This window comes from Monodon monoceros, unplaced genomic scaffold (assembly GCF_005190385.1).
Source record: "Monodon monoceros isolate NGI ecotype Baffin Bay Population unplaced genomic scaffold, NGI_Narwhal_1 Super_Scaffold_13, whole genome shotgun sequence".
Lineage (NCBI taxonomy): Eukaryota > Metazoa > Chordata > Mammalia > Artiodactyla > Monodontidae > Monodon > Monodon monoceros.
In genome coordinates, this window is record NW_021703769.1 from 42506505 (window position 1) to 42524851 (window position 18347).

An 18347-nucleotide genomic window follows, 5' to 3' on the forward strand; every position below is an offset into this window, starting at 1 on the left:
CCGGGGCACGAACCCGTGTCCCCCGCATCGGCAGGCGGACTCTCAACCACTGCGCTACCAGGGAAGCCCCCTCTTAGGTTTCTACAGAGACTCTCAGGAAGGATTCAGGCATGCTCAGCACCCTTACTGGCCTGTTCCAACCCCAGGGGAAGGGAGATGCCATACAAAGCTCTGAAGTGCGGGTGGTGGCACATTAATGATCATGGGCATTGAGTCTGGCTCGGCAGGGACAGAGGGAAAGGCCGTGAAGGTGAAGTAAGTGGCAGTGTCGCAGGAAAGAAAGTGGGGCCAGAGAGGATGGTCATGTCCCAGGTCTCAGGTGAGTTCCTGGGACGGGGGACGGCCACTGAGTGTGGGTTCTTGGCTTTGCGCAGGAAAGAATTCAAGAGCGAGCCATAGTAAAGTAATAAGAAAGTTTATTCAGGGACTTCCCTGGTGGCGCAGTGGTTAAGAATCTGCCTGCCAATGCAGGGGACACGGGTTTGAGCCCTGGTCTGGGAAGATCCCACGTGCCACGGAGCAACTAAGCCCGTGTGCCATAACTACTGAGCCTGCACTCTAGAGCCCACAGGCCACAACTACTGAGCCCACATGCCACAACTACTGGAGCCTGTGCACCTAGAGCCTGTGCTCCGCAACAAGAGAAGCCACCGCAATGAGAAGCCTGTGTACTGCAACAAAGAGTAGCCCCTGCTCGCCGCAACTAGAGAAAAATCCGTGCACAGCAACGAAGATCCAATGTAGCCAAAAATAAATTATTAATTTTTTTAAAAAGGAAGTTTATTCAGGGAGATACACACTCCATAGACAGAGTGTAGGCCATCTCAGAAGGTGAGAGGCACCAGGGTACGGGGTTGTCAGTTTTTATAGGGGTGGGTAATTTCATAGGCTAATGAGTGGGAGGATTATTCCAACTATTTTGGGGAAAGGATGGGAATTTCCAGGAATTGGGCCACTGCCCACTTTGTGACCTTTATGTTTGGCCTTGGAACTGTCATGACGCCTGTGGATGTGTTATTTAGCATGTTGTATTACAGTGAGCGTATACTGAGGCTCAAGGTCTAGTGGAAGTCAACTCGTCCACCATCTTGGAGCTGGTTGGTTCTAACCAGTTTATGTTGTGTCCTTGATGGCTGTCATTCTTTTAAAGGTTATGCCCTGCCCCCTTCCTGTCTCAGCAAGTGCTGAGGTGCTCAGGGGCTGCTGGGTGGGCAGGCAGCTGTGGTCTCCTCAAGTCATACTTCAGACCAATAAAACTAGAATTTCTTTTTTTTCTTTCTTTAGTTTTATTATTATTTTTTCTTTTTCTTTTTTTGGCCACACTGCACAGCATTCAGGACCTTAGTTTCCTGACCAGGGAGCAAACCCATGCCTCCTGCAGTGGACCTCCAGGGAATTCCCAAAACTAGAATTTCTGAAGCAAGTTCCAGGCATTGATATTTTGTAAATTTCTCCAAAGATTCTAATACACAACCAAGTGACTGTCAACCAGAGCAACTTTCAGCGTAGATGCTTAGCTGAAGACACAAACTATGAAATAGAAGAAAACTGTGGAACTCAAGTGTAGTTGGAGCCCAGAGAAATTGGTGGTGGTTCTGATAATTTTCTGCATTAATGATCATGGGGCAGTCATTCTTTGATCAAACATTCACTGAGCACAAACTGTAGGCGTGGCATTGATTTAGCTACCACAGAGACAAAGGTGAAAGACGGGGTCCCTGCTGGAAGGACTTCATCTGTTGGAGAAAGATGGCCAGACCCGATGATTATGCTGCTGAGAGAAAAACTTTTCCAGCATAAATTTAGATCTGAAGTAATTGACAATAGACAGATAAACAGGAGAAAAGTTTATTATGCATGTGGGAGTGCTCTGTAACTAGAACAGCTACCCAAACAGCCAGAGGGAAAGGGTTTATATTGCCAGTTTCATAAAGGGGAGGGGCAGGACTGAGGCTTGTTGATACAGTGTTTTTGGATGTCCTGTGCCCAAGGTCAGTCACCTCCCTGACTGGAGACCTCCCCAAGGTCGGTTTGTGGCAGCTACTCTTCTAGAGCTCTGCCTTAGGCAGAGGAGGGAATTTCCAATGAGATTTCTTTCTGCATCTATTAGAAATCAGATGTTTTCATTTTGAAGTAACTTTGACCATTTCTTTTGGGTTGTCAGTCCCCACATTCCCCCAGTTGAAACTTCCCAAGAAGTTTCACAAGCGAGGAGCTGGTTGATTGCTGCAGAGAGAAGACTCAGCTGACAAGGTGAGAAGTAGGCAATCTGCAGTAGGAAAGAAGACCTTGGGTTAGAACAAGCAAACAAAAAGAAAAACAAAGATTAATGGTTGGAGCAGATTCTAAACCCATTTTCTGAGTCCAGAGGGCAGTCAGTTGAGAAGATATTTAAACGTTGAGTTTGAAGCATTTTTAGGTTGTGGAGGGAGGATGGCAATAAGATGGATTTCCTGGTTTGCAGTTTGAATGTCTTTGGTAATGGCATCCCACATGTGATCTGCTGTGGTGAAGGCTCGAAAAGGTTTACATCAAGTTGACCAGCTTCATCCAGAAGGACTTTTCAGATCCTCAGGGAAGGGGAAACTGCACGACAGCCTGGAATCCCATTGAGGATCTGGGCAGTCAGAGGGTGTGAAGAAAATTAGAAATGTTAACTTGGAGGGTTGTAACCAGGTATTGAAGGAAACCCAAAGAATTGAGAATTTGGTGAAGACTGATAAAATGTACAAGAGGGCAGGATCTAGACCAGTTTACAGATAGATAATAAAACCTCAACGATAATGAACAGGACTAGAAATCTGAATAACCCACAAGGGTGTGTTACAGTTTTCTGTTGAAACATAAAATTTCTCTCCACAGTCGTGTCCTTCTTTGATCAGAGATACTCAAAGCAAGATTATTTTTCTTTATTTAAAAAAAAAAAAAGATTTGGCCTAATCATTTACATAAGTGCAGCAAGCATGCCAGTTGACCACATAGGCCTCTTAAAAGTTTGCTTTGCTGGAACATTTTATAAGGAATCTCAGACTTTTAAAAGTCATTCGAAGCTAGGAAGCCAAGCCAAGAACTGCAGTACCTATAGATTTGGATGAATTCCTATCTTCCTGAAGTCCTTAAAATATCCTACAGTTTTGGGGCCTGCCAGGAAGTGACCTGTAAGTAAGGCTGGGAACTATGTAAATTAGGTACCAGGCCTATTTTTCTAAGAAGCGTTTCTAAACATTGGTTCCATAAAGTCAGCCTTAGTTCCTTAAAGCTGTCTGGTCGTATACAATTCTATGAACCATTTTTAAATATGCCATTCCAGTCAAAGCCTTGGTTATATAATCATTGTTTCCAATTGTGTTCTGCACAAGGAAGATGGATTCTTGCTGAAGTTATGCAAGTAACTACATTGCCATGAAAATAAGAATAGTCAGTCAGAGTCTCTGAATTCTGGAGGGATCAGGCAGGGGGAAAAAGATAAATGTTTATTACCAAAGTTAGTGTGCCCAATGCACAGTGAAGCCAAACAAACCAGCACATCAGAGTTTGGAGCAGAGAAAGGTTTATTGCAGGGCCAAGCAAGGAGAACCGGTGGCTCATGCTCAGAAACCCCTGATGGCTTTGGTGGAAAAGTTTTTATAGGCAAAATTTGGGGTGAGGACTGCAGGGTGTGTAACTTTCTTCTGATTGGTTGATGGTGAGGTATTACGATGGTGCTACAGGAATATTGTGCTCAGCCTGAAATTACCATCCTCTGCCTGGATGGGGGCCTTAGTTCCTGCAGAAGACACTCAAAGATATTGTTTTGTATATCCCTTGAGGAGGAACCAGGACCCTGCCCCAAGGGTGCACTGTTGTTCTTGACTGCCCCTCCCTTGTTTCTCATTGCCTCCTTTCCCCAATTAGCAGCTGTTTGAATCTGCCCTTTGGAAATCAGGGAAGGTCAAGGAGGCTGAGTGAAGCCTATCTCCTAGAAACAGGGGGTGCAGAAGGGCTTTTGTGCCCAGGAGGGCCCCACAGAGTCCTGCTTGGTTTCAGCTATTGTTGAAAAATCCATTCATAAAACTTTTATATCACGTCAGCCTGATACACTGGTGCTTTTATATTTATTTATTTATTTATTTATTTATTTATTTATTTTTGGCCACGTTGGGTCTTCGTTGTTGCTCGCGGGCTTTCTCTGGTTGCAGCGAGCGGGGACTACTCTTCGTTGTGGTGCACGGGCTTCTCATTGCAATGGCTTCTCTTGCTGTGGAGCACGGGCTCTAGGCGCGCGGGCTTCAGTGGTTGTTGCTTGCGGGCTCTACAGCGCAGGCTTAGTAGTTGTGGCCCACAGGCTTAGTTGGTCCGCGGCATGTGGGATCTTCCCGGACCAGGGATTGAACCCATGTCCCTTGCATTGGCAGGCAGATTCTTAACCACTTCGCCACCAGGGAAGTCCGATACACTGGTTCTTAACAGTTATACTGAGATTGTTTCATGAATGCTGTAAGCTAGCCATCATCAAGTTACTTCCCTGTTTATTATTTTTATAACACGTGTGTTAGGCAAGTTTCAAAAAAAAAAATCACAGAATAAAAACCTTAGTTAAATACGTGGGTTTTGTTTTATTGCTGCACTTGATATACATGAAATAATGGATTCCAAGCAATTTTACTACATATCTACTTGTACTTTTATTCTTAGGTTGAGTTTATAATATTTATAATCTTAATAATCTAGTAGATTATATTAGGTTGTTATTCTACCTGGGTTTATTAGTCAAATAATGTGTGCTCATATTATACTTAATGCTGATAACTCAGAGTGAAACCATGCACTTCAGGTGGGACTTGAACCCACATGCCAGGAGTTGAACCTGGTCAAAACCCACTGTCTTTTCATTGAGGTCACACACCTGGTCTCAGGACTTCATGAAGCTCAGGTTCCTTATGTCTTGTCGACTGAGAGACACAGTGATAGGTAGAAGTGGATTTATTTAGAGAGAAACACACTCCACAGAGTGTGGACCATCTCAGAAGGTGAGCGTCCCCGAAATATGGTGTGGTTAGCTTTTGTGGGCTGGGTAAATTTCATAGGCTAATGAGCAGGATTATTCCAACTATTTCGGGGAAGGGGCGGGGATTTCTAGGAATTGGGCCACTGCCTGCTTTTGGCCTTTTTTGGTTGGCCTCAGAACTGTCCTGGCACTGGTGGGTACGTCATTTAGCAAATGCATTACAATTAGCATATAATGAGGCTCAAGGTCTACTGGAAGTCGAATCTTCCACCATCTTGGATCTAGGTGGTTCTAACCAGTTTTTGTCTTGTCCTTCGGCTGTGTCACTCTTTTAAAGGTTGTGCCCTGCCCCCTTCCCTCCTGTTTCAAGAGGACAACTGCTTTTATTAAACTGACACCACTAAACTGGTTTTATTTATACATGAGCTTGAAAAATATTTGGGTTCTTATACTTCTGGGAGTTTTAGGAATATTTAATTTGTCACTTATTTCTCTTTAAGCCAGTTGGAACAGAGCTCCTTAAAGGGGTTTTATAAATTAATTTGGTAATACAATCCAGGGCTAGGAAAACATCACAAATACAGTGGACCCTTGAACAACACGGGTTTGAACTATGCGGGCGGGTCCACTCATAAACAGATTTTTTTTCACCAAAGACGTACCACAGTACCACATGATCCACGGTTGGTTGAATCCACAGAAGCAGAACCACAAAAATGGAGGGCCAACTTTAAGTTATACTCAGATTTTCAATTGCATGGAGGGTTGGCACCCCTAACCCCTTCGCTGTTCAAGGGTCAGCTGTAGCTTATATATGTACATACATACACACACATATGTCCATACATATGTAAACAGACAGTCAGATACAAAGAGAGATCTTACTGCACTCGTCCTGACAGCTGAGCCACCAGTCAGCATAATCACAGTCACACAAAACTCAGCAGCTTATGTAACGTAAGAGTTGGTTCTCGTCTTTGCCCTGCTTTATTTATCTTTTTATCTGAATTTAGTTTTGGGGAAATGGAACAATTTAAGGTACCTGCTCAAGATGAGGACTAATGCTTTTTTACTATATTTGACTTTTAAGATGTTCATTTCCCATGATATGTAATCCTGTGGAGGCAATGGACTACATTTCAGGTGAGGGACTTTTTGAGAATACCAAGCAGCAGTCTGGGTGTTTCCACAGCCCAGCTGCGTGGGTAAAACACCTGACCTATCTCCAATATGTCATTTTTCCTTTTCATCCTCAGGTAGAGGCTGTGTGGAGTCCCTGAGTCCCTTAACAGCCCCCCATGTAGGCAGGGGCCTAAAGCTCTAGTGGCTGTAGGGAGGTGGGGCTGGGGTGGGAAGGAAAAGGCCTGGCAGGGTGGACAGAAGGAGCTGGTAGAAAGATCAGGCACGCGTACAGCCCTCTCTGGGATGCCTCCTGAGGAGACGGCTTGGGATTTCCAGACGGAAAGTAGAGTTAGGGGATCAGGGGATGAAAAATTACTGAGGAGATATCAAGGGTGGAGGGACTCTTGCTAAAGGCAGGTCAAGCGTTTAGACATCAAAGGTGGGGGGATGATGGACTTGATCAGATATCAAGGTGGGGGATGACTTAGCAGGATTCTTGCTAAAGGCAGGTCAAGGTCAAGGCAAGAGGGCTCAGTTCTTGGTAAAAGCTGAGAAAGTGAATGTCTAATGACTGCATCAAAATTTTACAAGTCAGGTGGTGTCAAATTCTTAGCTGTCAACAAAAATGAAAAAGGGCTTATTTGAGGTTTTTTTACTGTGTGATTTTGAGCATGTAACCCTGAAGAAGTGGTGATACTAGTAAACTTCCACTCCCTTTTACTGATGTGAACAAGTTCTCAATACTTATATGTTTAAAAACCAAAAACAGAAATAGAATTAATGCTAACCGCCCCACTTTTTTCTATCAATAAGTAATATATAGAGAGAGACATGATGCATTTGGGAAAGTAGTGGAATCCATCTCATTTAAAGATGTATTTTCAATAAAAGTTTACTTTTCATGCTTAATAATAATTTACCAAAAATATAACATATTTGTCATTTTGATTAATGTGTACGATAATAATTATAATAACTCAATCCAGAAGAAAATGATTTTAATGTAGAAGAGCCTTATTGCTACAGGTAGATACATTTTTTTCATTTCTATTTCCATATATTTTTTTTGTTCAAGAGGAATATGACAGCTAGTAAGTGGTAGATTGGATGCTGGACCAGATCATTTGACTTCAGAGCCGGCACCTTAACCACTACATTGTATGCCTTTCCTCAGTGAATGGGTAGACTGTACATGGAATTTAAGATGCCCTTTTAAACTTCTCCTGCATCATCTAGTTAACTCCTGTATTCCTGACTTAGTGTTTCCACCAGTGGCCCTTTCCCTGGAAGCCCAGACTAGGTCAGGTCACCCTGCACCAGATGCCTCTCTCACAGCCCTTTGTCTGCCCCGCTGAGCTGAGAGCACAGCAGAGACACAGACAGCATCGTCTGCTGCCCTTATTGTCCACTTGCCCCAGGAGTGCCCCGTGCTCAGTAACGACTGGTGGATGAGCCAGTGAATGAGTGAAAGGATTACATCGTCAGATATGCATATTTGTCATCAGCTTTATTGAGGTATTATTTACATCAGCTTTGTTGAAGTATTATTTACATGCGATAAAATTTACCAACATATACATTCATGTGTCCACAACCACAGTCCAGATAAAGAACATTTCTATCACTGCAAAAGTTGCCTCGTGCCCCTTGCAATCTCTTTCCTCTACTCCCAGCCTCTGAGGTCCCTGTTCTGCATTTCTGTCTCTGTAGTTTTGCTTTTTCTGGAATTTCAGACAAATGGGATTATACAGTATGTAGTCTTTTGTGTCTGTCTTATTTAACTTAACCTAATGCTTTTTTAAAAACTTTTTATTTATTTTTATAAATTTATTTATTTATTTTTGGCTGCATTTGCTCTTCGTTGCTGCACGCGGGCTTTCTCTAGTTGCGGCTCGTGGGCTTCTCATTGCGGTGGCTTCTCTTGTTGCGGAGCACAGGCTAGGCGCGCAGGCTTCAGTAGTTGTGGCACATGGGCTTAATTGCTCTGTGCCATGTGAGATCTTCCCGGACCAGTGCTCGAACCCGTGTCTCCTGCATTGGCAGGAGGATTCTAAACCACTGTGCCACCAAGGAAGCCCCTAGCCTAATGCATTCAGATCCTTCTGTATTGCAGTTCAAGGTATATTTTTTTAAACCACCTTACTTTTTTTCGAAATAGTCCAGAAATAAGTAACTAAACCCATTGAGGTTGAGACTTGATATGCTGAGATAAGCAGCAGTTTCCATGTGTGCTTGGGGCTCATGGGGTCCCCAGAACCCTTCAGCATGTCCGTGAGGTCAGAGAGATTTCATGGTAACACTGAGATGCTGTTTGCCATTTTCACTTTCATTCTCTCATGGGGTTTCGGGAGCTTTCCAGATGCTGCGTGACGTGTGGGATTGCAGCAGATTGAATGCAGAAGTAGATACGAGAACCCATCTGTCTTCTGTTAAGCTGTCTGACTTAAAGAAATTTGTAAAAATCTCCTCACTAAAATTTTTCGTTTTGGAAAATATAATCATTTTTTATAACGTTAATTATATTTATTATTGTTGTTTATTGTTATTAGATGACTTAATAGATATTTTAAATTTTTCTTTAATTTCTCATAAAACAAAGAGTAATAAACACAAATCATATGAACAGAAGCTCTTTTGGGCCCTCAATTTTTCAGTTGTAGAGAGGCCCTTAGTCCAAGAAGTTTGAGACTCTCTGGGCTAGGGACATTTTTTAACAGGGGATCAGGAACAGAATGAGGAAGTCTTGGAGCTGGTTGTGGATTAGAAGAGTCTTGAGACCTGGGATGATGACCTGGCCCGAGGTGCCCGCAAAAGGGGCCTCTGGAGGGTATGCGGGCAGAAATATGAGAACATGCAGTGATGGCCAGAGCCTTCCGGCCAGCTGCCTCCCGGGACCTGGTGTGGCAGGTTCTGTCGCATACGTGCTTCCTCTGATGGGTAGCCCACGCTTGCTTGCAGGAGGGCAGTCAGAGGCTCAGAGGCAGCCACTCTCCTGAGGTGAAGTTGCAGCTACTGTCTGACATGAAGTTGGGCACTTTCTGAGGATCTGATGGCTGTGCTGGGTTCTGATTCCAGGGCACACAAAGGAAATCAGCAGGACTGTTTCTTTGGCTTTCGGGAAACAAATTTTACCCTACTAGAGTAACTGGTAGAGTTGTAAGCGCAAATTAAAAGGCAAAAGCAGGTGGGAGGCTCCTCTTATCATTGGTGATACTCTTGTTGGAAACAAAATGTGTGGATCGTGGTCAGTGACGCTGTTAGTAAACCACAGCAGACTCACTCCTGCCTTTGACCTGCTCACTGCTTTTCTCTTTCAGGCGAAAGGGCCTGTGCTTCCGACTGAGGAAGATACTCCTCTGTGTCGTGGGGTTGTACGTGGCCATTCCATTTCTCATCAAACTGTGTCCTGGGATACAGGCCAAACTGATTTTCTTGAATTTCGGTAAGTGCTGTGTGTCCATGTTTCCTTTCATTTTAGTGAGAGTTCATTTTCATGGTGATTTATGTATTTATATATTCACTACTGAGATCAGGAAATAGAGGCTTTTTATTGTCCAGAAGGTTCCCTTTGCCCCCCTCCCAGTTAAAAGATGTTTGTAATGAGGGCATTGCTCTTCAGGGTTGGCATTTGTGTGCACAGGTGACTACTGCATGGTGGGGGGGTCTTTCTTCAGCTGAGGTGGGTAGAAATGTTGATTACATGGAGAGTCTTCTGAAGCTGTCATGTTGGGGATGCGCTGTCCTTTGTGCAGTCTAGGAGGTTAACTATCCTTGGAAAAGGTGACCACTGAAAATAGTGCCTTAAAAATAATTAGGCCTTTTTTCTTTAAATTAAAAAAAAAATCTTTTTTTTCCCCCTTAAAAAACCCTGACAACTTGAGGATATGGGGAGGGGGAAGGGTGAGCTGTGACAAAGCGAGAGAGAGGCATGGACATATATACACTACCAAACGTAAGTAAGGTAGATAGCTAGTGGGAAGCAGCCGCATAGCACAGGGAGATCAACTTGGTGCTTTGTGACCGCCTGGAGGGGTGGGATAGGGAGGGTAGGAGACGCAAGAGGGAAGAGATATGGGAACATATGTATATGTATAACTGATTCACTTTGTTATAAAGCAGAAACTAACACACCATTGTAAAGCAATTATACCCCAATAAAGATGTTAAAATAAAAAACAAAACAAAAAACCCTGACATACTTTGGTTTCTGTGGAATTATATGCTGGCTTTCCAGGTGTTATAGTCTCCTTCAGTTAACTTGGACCTGGTGTGTTCCAAAGTTTGTTTTTTTTTTCATGCTATATGTTTACTTTTGGGCAAGTGGGAGGAAAAAGGGTAGAAGTATCAGGTTTATGAAGTGGAAGGTATACGGTTGCCAGGAATAATCCTTTTATGGAGCATCCTTTTACACCTTCAAGATGAGGCCAGGCGGGAAGGGACTGCGCCTGCGGGCCTTCGAGGTCGGTGGATAGAACATGGTGCTTGGCACACAACAGGTGCCTCATGAGAGATGGCCTTGCAGTTGGGTGTGGGGAGCCCTCAGGACAGGTGAGGCAGGCTCTGCACGCTCTTGGCTGTGCTGGTTTGCAAGGAGTGGGTTTGAACTTGTGTGTGTCGGAGCTGGAGGCTTGGGAAGCTGGGCTGGTGCTATGGAGGCAGCAGGGGAGCTGGTGAAGAGGAGGTGGGAGGAGAGGACAGACAAGAGGTGTTGCAAGGCAGGGTGTGGGTGGCCCCTCGTCTGGAGTAACACCAGTGCTGCAGACTCTGCAGAGGCCCGTGTGCATTGGGGCACATGAGTTTGGGGTGTTAAGTCTGCAGTAGACTTGATCACAGAAAAGTGGATGTCGCTGCTGAAAGGGAATGTCTGCTCTAAAGAGGCGCAGGAGGAGGAGGGACAGAAATAGTGAGGTGGATATTTAATACTTCATAAACCTAAAATGCGTTTTGTATTTGGGTGTCATAAAGTAAGTGTAAAATACATGTAGGTACACTAAGAAGCATTTGATTTTTCTAACATAAACGTGGCTAAACTTCCAGGAATTTATCATCCCTGAGTTTTCACCACTTGTGAGAAGCACAAACTTAGAAGGAACTCACAACCTATTAAAATCAAGAAAGTTTTGTTTTTTTCTGACTGTAATGTCCCTTAAATGTCCACAGTCAGTCTAGCACAGAAGAAAGAGAGTTTGAGTTACACGCAAACACGAAGCCACAGGCTGCAGATTTCCCAATAGTAGACCTTAGAGTCAGCCCTGCACAGCTTTCCCACAAGGCAGGCCTCCGGACAACTCCAGGCCCCTTGGGCAGGTGTCTTGGCAGCAGGTGGCCTGCTGCCCTCTGGGCTGCCACACCGCGGGGTCCCAGCAAATATTTGAATAGAGTTGATTTTCTTTAGGTCAATCATTGGGGTAACTTTAGACACAGCCCACAAATTTTGCACTGTTGATTTCCTAATGAAATGGCAGGATGTTCCTGGGTTCTCTGGCACAGAAGAGGAGGGCCAGGCTGGGCCGTGGGGCCGCCCTGCACCCCCCAGAGAGACACCCGTCCCCAACTCCTTGTTTCCATATGCCTGCTGTGTGGAAGTGGGATGGTTGTGTGTGCCCCTCCCCGTGGAGGAGATGGGGATCTCCAGGCTGTCTTGCGGTGTGACTTGGCAGTTTCATCTCACGCTTCTGGAGGGCCTGCGTGTTCAGGGGGCACCTTCGTTCTTGTCTCCTCAAGATGTGAATTGTGAGCTGTGGATTTCCATTTGGATATTGAAGGAAGTGTAACAATCTTTTGGGCCCCAAAACATGATTAAAATAGTTTTAAGTTCATAGCAACTCTCTCTGAAACTAAATGTATAACTCAGATAAATAAGCATTAGATGAAGGATAGCATCTATGATTTAAGGCATTATTCTACTTAAAATATATTTTCATAAAAAATACATGATCTTTCTAAAAACGAAAGATGAACTGAAAAACTCTGAAAGGCATGAAGAAGAAAATGAAACTTGTTCAGAGAAAATTGCTGTCACATTGTTTATTTCCTGCTGGTCTTTTTGTGTGTGTCTGTACATGTTAGCATAAATATATGTGCTTTTCGATACTCCATTCAAAAGTCGGTACCCCCGCCCCCAGCCCGGCGATGTTGTGGTGATAGCAGCGCCTTGTCACAGTCTTTGCCCTGGGATTTAGAACCATCTCCTGATGGGAAGGAATGTTTCAGTTCAGAGGCTGGTGTAAAACTGCTCTTGTCTGCACACTGCCTTGGGCCTTTTTTGGAGATTAGGGTTAATATATGAATTGCTCATTTGTTGTTCAAGCAGAAGGCCAGCCTGTCCACTACAGCTTCCACGGGATGGCAGTCCTTCAGCCTCCTCTTTTTCCTTCCCCTTAGCAGTCCCTGTGATCCCTGATAGCTTTCTTTCCTTATCCCTTTCTTCTTGTGGAAGCCCAGAGCCCTTCGGGGAACTGGCGTTTGATAAAACCCAGAGGGCCTTCCCGGCCCTTCCCTTGTTGGTGCCCCACCTCTTCCCATATATCAGGGTGGTCTTTACTCAGTGCCTGGGATGGGGCATAGCCCCGATGTTCAAAGTTCTCAGGCAATCAGACGTGTTCCCTGCAGCCCAGGAGTTCTGGCCTCTCACCCCACGAGTATCTTCTAGATTGGCTGAGGAAAGGATGGCAGACTCAGTTGTTTTCTGTTCATTCATGTGTTTACTCACTGCTTACCGAGCATCATCTCTTGAGGGTCCTTTCTAAATCGCTCCCGATGATGTTTGTGGTTGCTGATAAATGACAACGAGGTCAGAGGGTGGATGATACACAGCTGGGGAAGCAGGAGAAACCAGAGGCCTGGTCCTGACAGCTGCATGGGCCTGTGTGCTGGGTCCCTGGGCTGTGCACTCAGCTTCTGTGTGAGGCGGAGCTTGTAATTGATAGCGATGAGGAGCTGGGTCACTGTCCCCGGCTCCCGACTCCTGCCCCTGCCACCTCAGGGGACTGCTGGCGGGCTGGGTGCTCTCTCCTTGCTTCAGCCCTGCGGTGGAAGCAGGGGCCAGGAGGGTGGGCTCCAGCCTGCATCCCAGAGTCACGGGCCAAGGGCTGTGGCCACACGAAGGCCAGCAGGAGTGAGCCGTGTTCTGGTCCAGGCAGATCCTGGACCCTCCTCAGGCCAGCCTGGGGCCCTGCACCCCTTGACTCCGTTCCTTTGTCTTGGCAGAAGTTCTGCTTGCTTTTACCAGTAGTGGCCAGGTGGTTCCTCTGGGGCTGTCTCACCCCCCGGGACTCACCAGACACCTCTCGCTAGCTGGAGGGGAGGCACACAGGCAGCACCTGCTGCACTTGGTGCATTAACTGCATCCTTTCCCACGGTTTCTAAAACAGAAATGAAAGTGAACCGGAGGACGGGCTTGGTGGGATGAGTCTGTCCTAGAGCAGAATTGAGTTTCTTGGTTCTAGATTTCTCGGGCTTGGAAGCTTTTAAGATTAACTGCTAATCTTCGGAAGATGCTTTTCACTGGTGCTTTTCACTGGCCCTCTCGGAACTCTGGGGCAGCGCGTAAGCTGCATGGCTGCCTTTTCTGGGAGAGAGCCCGTGAGGCCTGACAGCAGTGCCCTCAGCCCTCGATGGTGCCCACCTTCCCTTTAGCACGGGCACTCCGGCCTCAGGAGCAGAGTTGATTGAATCAGCACTTGTTGGACATATTCAGAGTTTTACTGACAAAGTCGTTTCCCCTCGGTGGTCAGATGATGAACTGCCACCTGACGCTGCAGCCTCGGCTTCCCCAGCACGGAGCAGTCACCAGGGATGGCAGGAGTGGGCACTTCCGTCTGAAAGAGACGCGTCCAGGGGAGACCTTTCTAGGCCTGCTGGTCAGGAGCCCTCCCTGAGGATGTTGTCAGAGTGAACTCTGACTCCACAGCATAACAGACACCACAGACGGGGTGGCTTAAAACTACAGAAATGTATTCTCTCCCAGTTCTGGAGCTTCGAAATCCCTGTGTTGGCAGGCCTGGGCTCCCTCTTCCTTGCCTCTTCCCAGCCTCTGGTGGTGGCTGGTGTTCCTTGGCTTGTAGCAGCACCACTGCTGCCCCTGCCTCCATCACACGGCTGCCTTCTCCTGTGACTTCATGTTGGCTTCCTTCTGTCTGTCTGTATCCAAATTCCCTTTTGATAAGGACACCAGTCGTATTAGATCAGGTCCACCAAATGACCTTACTTAAGCTTGATTATCTCTATAAAAACTCTGTTTCCAAATGAGGTCACCTTCTGATGTGCTGGGGGTTAGGACTTCAATATATCTTTTGGGGGGACCCAATTTGAGAACATTCAGGGCCCACCAGGATCAGAGCCAGTTTACCTTCCTCACTTCCTATCCAGTTAGTCAAGAGTGTGGGCTATGGAGTCGGGCTGCCTGGGTGCAAATCCCAGAATCATCACATGTGACCCATGGTTGAGCAAGTGCTGTGGTCACAGTCGTACCAGCCTGTTTCAGGGACAGTGGTCAGAGTACCGGGAAGGTGCACCAGTAAGTAGGATGCCACCTCCTTTGAGTGCCGGTTTTCTTTTGAGAGAAAATAATTAAAGTTTTTAAAATGTAGCCTGCTGCTTGGAAAAGAGATGGATTAAGAAGCTGAAGGTTCAAAAGCAGCCCTGGTGGGAGGATTTGTCTTCCCCGTGGTTTAAAATGCTCAGGGAATTCCTGGGGGGGAAGGAGCGTGTGCATATCTCTACGTCCTCGTAAGTTGGCTGTTTCATTTCTTTAGTGAACATTTACTGAGCTGTGGAGACATTTGACAAAGTAAGAGCTGGAATGTAGGTATGTGGGTGCAGAGTATTGGGGGCGCAGCAGGTGCAAAGGCCCTGGGGCGTGAAGTGGGCATGCAGGGCTCTGGTGCCGAGAGGCCGTGTGAGTTACACAATGAAACTACTCTCTTCACCAAAGAAAACCAGAGTTGCATGACTTCCTTGTTGAAGACTGGCTGGAAGTCAGGGTTACACTGCACTTTGTCCCCACCCACTCTGGGAATTGCCATTTTATAATGTGAGTAAATCCCATCTCAAGGTTTGGTTTTTTGTTTTTCATTTTTCAACTAAATATAACTTCAAAAATTGTGTTCATCTCAAGCAATAAAAGTGCACTGGTATACAAGGGGAAAATTACACACTCGCCTCCACCCCCCCACACACTTTAAACCCATGTTCACAGCCTGGTGTGTCTCTCTGTATTTCTTTCCAAGCCACACTGTGTTGGTGTTGGTATTGGCATTGGTGTTGCTTGCTTGTACAGTGGCGACATGGGATTACGTAGTCGCAGCACAGTGATCTTACCCTCCTTCCCTGCTCTTCTCACCTGCCTGTAATTCACAGAGGTTCCTCCAGGTCTGTCGATATCGGCTGCCTCTGTCTGAAGGCCCAGGGCTTCCCATCGTTGGGTGCACTGCAGTTTATCAGCCGTTGCCCTGTCGACAGGTCACCTGTTAAATTCAGGGCTGAATGAGTAGCTGCTGTCATGTTCCCATGCCTTCCCTCGACTCTGTGTGGCTTGTGGGTTCTGTGGATTCCTCCACCTCTGGCACCCACTCCTCATCTTCGGCCTCACTCTCTGTTAAATGACAGCACTAGGAACCTCAGAATCCCACTTACCTGGCCCGCACCAACATTCAGGTGGTCATCAAGCCCGTGGCCCCAGGTCCAGAACACACATCCATCTGTCGCCTTTCCCACAGTCCCTCCCCCAGCACCCTGGCTCCAGCCTTCAGTCGTAGCCTCCTTGTCTCCAGCCTCTCTCATGGCCAGGCCGACCCTCAGGTCTCCCAAGGATCTTTCCTTCCCTCCTTCACATCTTCTCACACCTTGAACAGCCTTCAATGGGTCTCTGCTTGGACCTCGTCCTTGCCGAAGGATCTGTGGATACACCTACCTCCAGCCCCGCCTGAGGCTGGAGGGCCCGGTGCCCCAGGCAGTATGGCGTTGGGAAAGTACTTGGCACTTTTTGAGAGCTTCACCTCTGCTGTGTACGTGTGTGTCCGTCCACCCTCACTAATCCTGGTTTCCATCTCTTTGTCCCCCACAGTGCGCGTTCCCTATTTCATTGATTTGAAAAAACCACAGGATCAAGGTTTGAATCACACCTGTAATTACTACCTCCAGCCAGAGGAAGACGTGACCCTTGGAGTCTGGTGAGTGTGCAGCCTCAGGGCTGCAGGGCCGGCACCGCCTCTTGATAGCGGAGCCGTCTCTGAAACTCTTGCTTGTCCATTTTTATCTTTTGCCTGCTGTTTCCAAAGGAAAGATCTCAGCTAAATTCCTTGAATAATGGGGCACGAGATGGCAGCACCAGCTCTGTTCTGAGGTTTTCAAACCAGATTGGTTTTTGCAGAAAGCCTCGTTTCCAGGAGAGAAGAACGCCAGAAACAGAATATATCACAGAATCGTGAGCGCAGGCTTGAGCCACACCTGTCTTGCAGAGAAGGGCCCACCCAGTTGTTGCAAACAGCTGCATTTCTTTCACAGCACTCTCAGCTCTTGGTAGTGGTGGCCTTTGCTCTTTTCTTAGCGTTTACTTTTTTAGCCATAAATTTAGGCTGGGCCTAAGTTTTGTGACTTCTTGGCATTTCTTTGGAATATGATTTAATGCTTTTTCTGTAGACTAGTTGGTGTTTACAAACAACAGAACCAGAGCGGACCGGCTTTCCTGTGGCGTCTTCTCTTTCTCTCAGAAGCAGCTCTGAATTGCTGCCTTTGTCTCAGTAGAACTGCTGTGGACGTGAGAAGCTTCTGAGTGAAGTGCTCTGAATCGCTTCCCTGTGCTGTGCGGAGGGCAGGGGCTCCTGCGTAAAGACCAGAGAGTGAGAGGGAGGTTCTGGTTCATAGTGGCTGAGGCTGGGGCTGTCTTTGGTCATTTCTGGTTTGTTTTAACGGAGCATTTACGACCAGTGTGTGCATGCAGGCCGCTGTGCATTTTCATTTTCAGTCAGAAGCCTGACATGTTTTGCTCAGAGGTGTTTGGGGGAATTGGCGGCTCTCGTGATGGTTAAGAGGGTCTGTGCTTTGAAGATGTGGGCTCAGCCAGGCTTCTTCCTCGAGCAGAACAGCCGTGTTACAGGACAGGTATTTGTGGACAGTTACCTGTGAAGGTTGTGTTGGTGATGACCACATGAGTCTCTGGGAAGCGACAGCCGCTGTGTGCTGGTGGGCACCACTGCCCGCCCAGGTCTGCTCCCTGCGCTGTCTTGATCACAGTGCGGGCCCTTGGGTGGCAGCAGCTCCATTCACCACCTGCCCTCACTGGCACCTCGCCATGTCCTGCTGCTGTGGAGGAGCTGGAGGCGGGTGGTGGTGGGAGGGCAGCTCCCCTCTGCCAGGCAGGGGGAGGAGCCCAGGGATGGAGAGCTTGCCTGGGCCTTTGTCAGGAGCTCCGAGTTTGGGTAGGCTGGCTACTGGAGGCATATCAGCTCCCAGCACCTTCCAAATATACCTTTCCCTCTCATAGGTTTGTAATTGTGGGAGAGTGATAATTGCAGCGTTCAGAACCACCCAAAATGCAATCCTCTGAAATGGGTCAGAGAGACTACGTTAGAAACGAGATGCTAACACTTAGAAAAGAAGAAATCGGCCATGTAATGTTTTTAAAACTTCCCAAAAATGAATTTGAATAAGTTTTACAGAAAAAAGGTATTAAATCAGACCCTCCCCAGTGATGAACAGTGACTTTGATGTGTCCTGAGTTAAGATGAACCAGAGCACCTCTCTAAAGGAGGGTTTGGCCACATAGACAAGTGTCCACCTGCCTGGCCAGGCATGGAAGGACTGCTCACGTGGGCCTGTGACGTCTCCTGCAGAGGTGCGTCTGTGCCAAGACGGCTTGTGGAGAGGCTCTGTGTTAGAAATGGTGCATTAAGGATGGCCGGGCTTCCAGTCCAGCCCGTAGACCCGTGTTGCTGAATTAGTACATATAACAGCACGGCATGTCTTGCATCGTGAGTTAAGTCACGTACTTAAAGACATGGATGAGTTTGAGGGGACGTGGCGTTGCTCAGTGTCCATTCAGTGCCCGTTCTGTGCTGGAACCCAGCTGGAAGGGGTCTGAGCTCACATAGCTTCCCCTTTATACAGGAGGAGTGGCTGTCACCCCACCCCTAGTAACTGGTGCTGGGGCAAGCTTCTGGGGCCCAGAGAGGGCCCATCCGCGAGTCAGGAAATGACCTGCCTCAGCTGCCAGGAGCTGCCCTCACAGCTTGGAGTC

General features: G+C 46.9%; 1 protein-coding gene across 4 annotated transcripts in view; it reads left to right on the top strand.

The window, feature by feature from the left end:
• The window catches only part of ABHD12 (abhydrolase domain containing 12), a 70793-nt gene that overhangs the window by 37594 nt on the left and 14852 nt on the right, over nt 1-18347 (top strand). For all 4 annotated transcript variants that reach the window (XM_029220896.1, XM_029220900.1, XM_029220897.1 and 1 more), the window contains 2 exons: nt 9427-9551; nt 16176-16281. In XM_029220896.1, coding sequence (XP_029076729.1) covers nt 9427-9551; nt 16176-16281 — 231 coding nt within the window. The remainder of the gene's footprint in view (nt 1-9426; nt 9552-16175; nt 16282-18347) is intronic.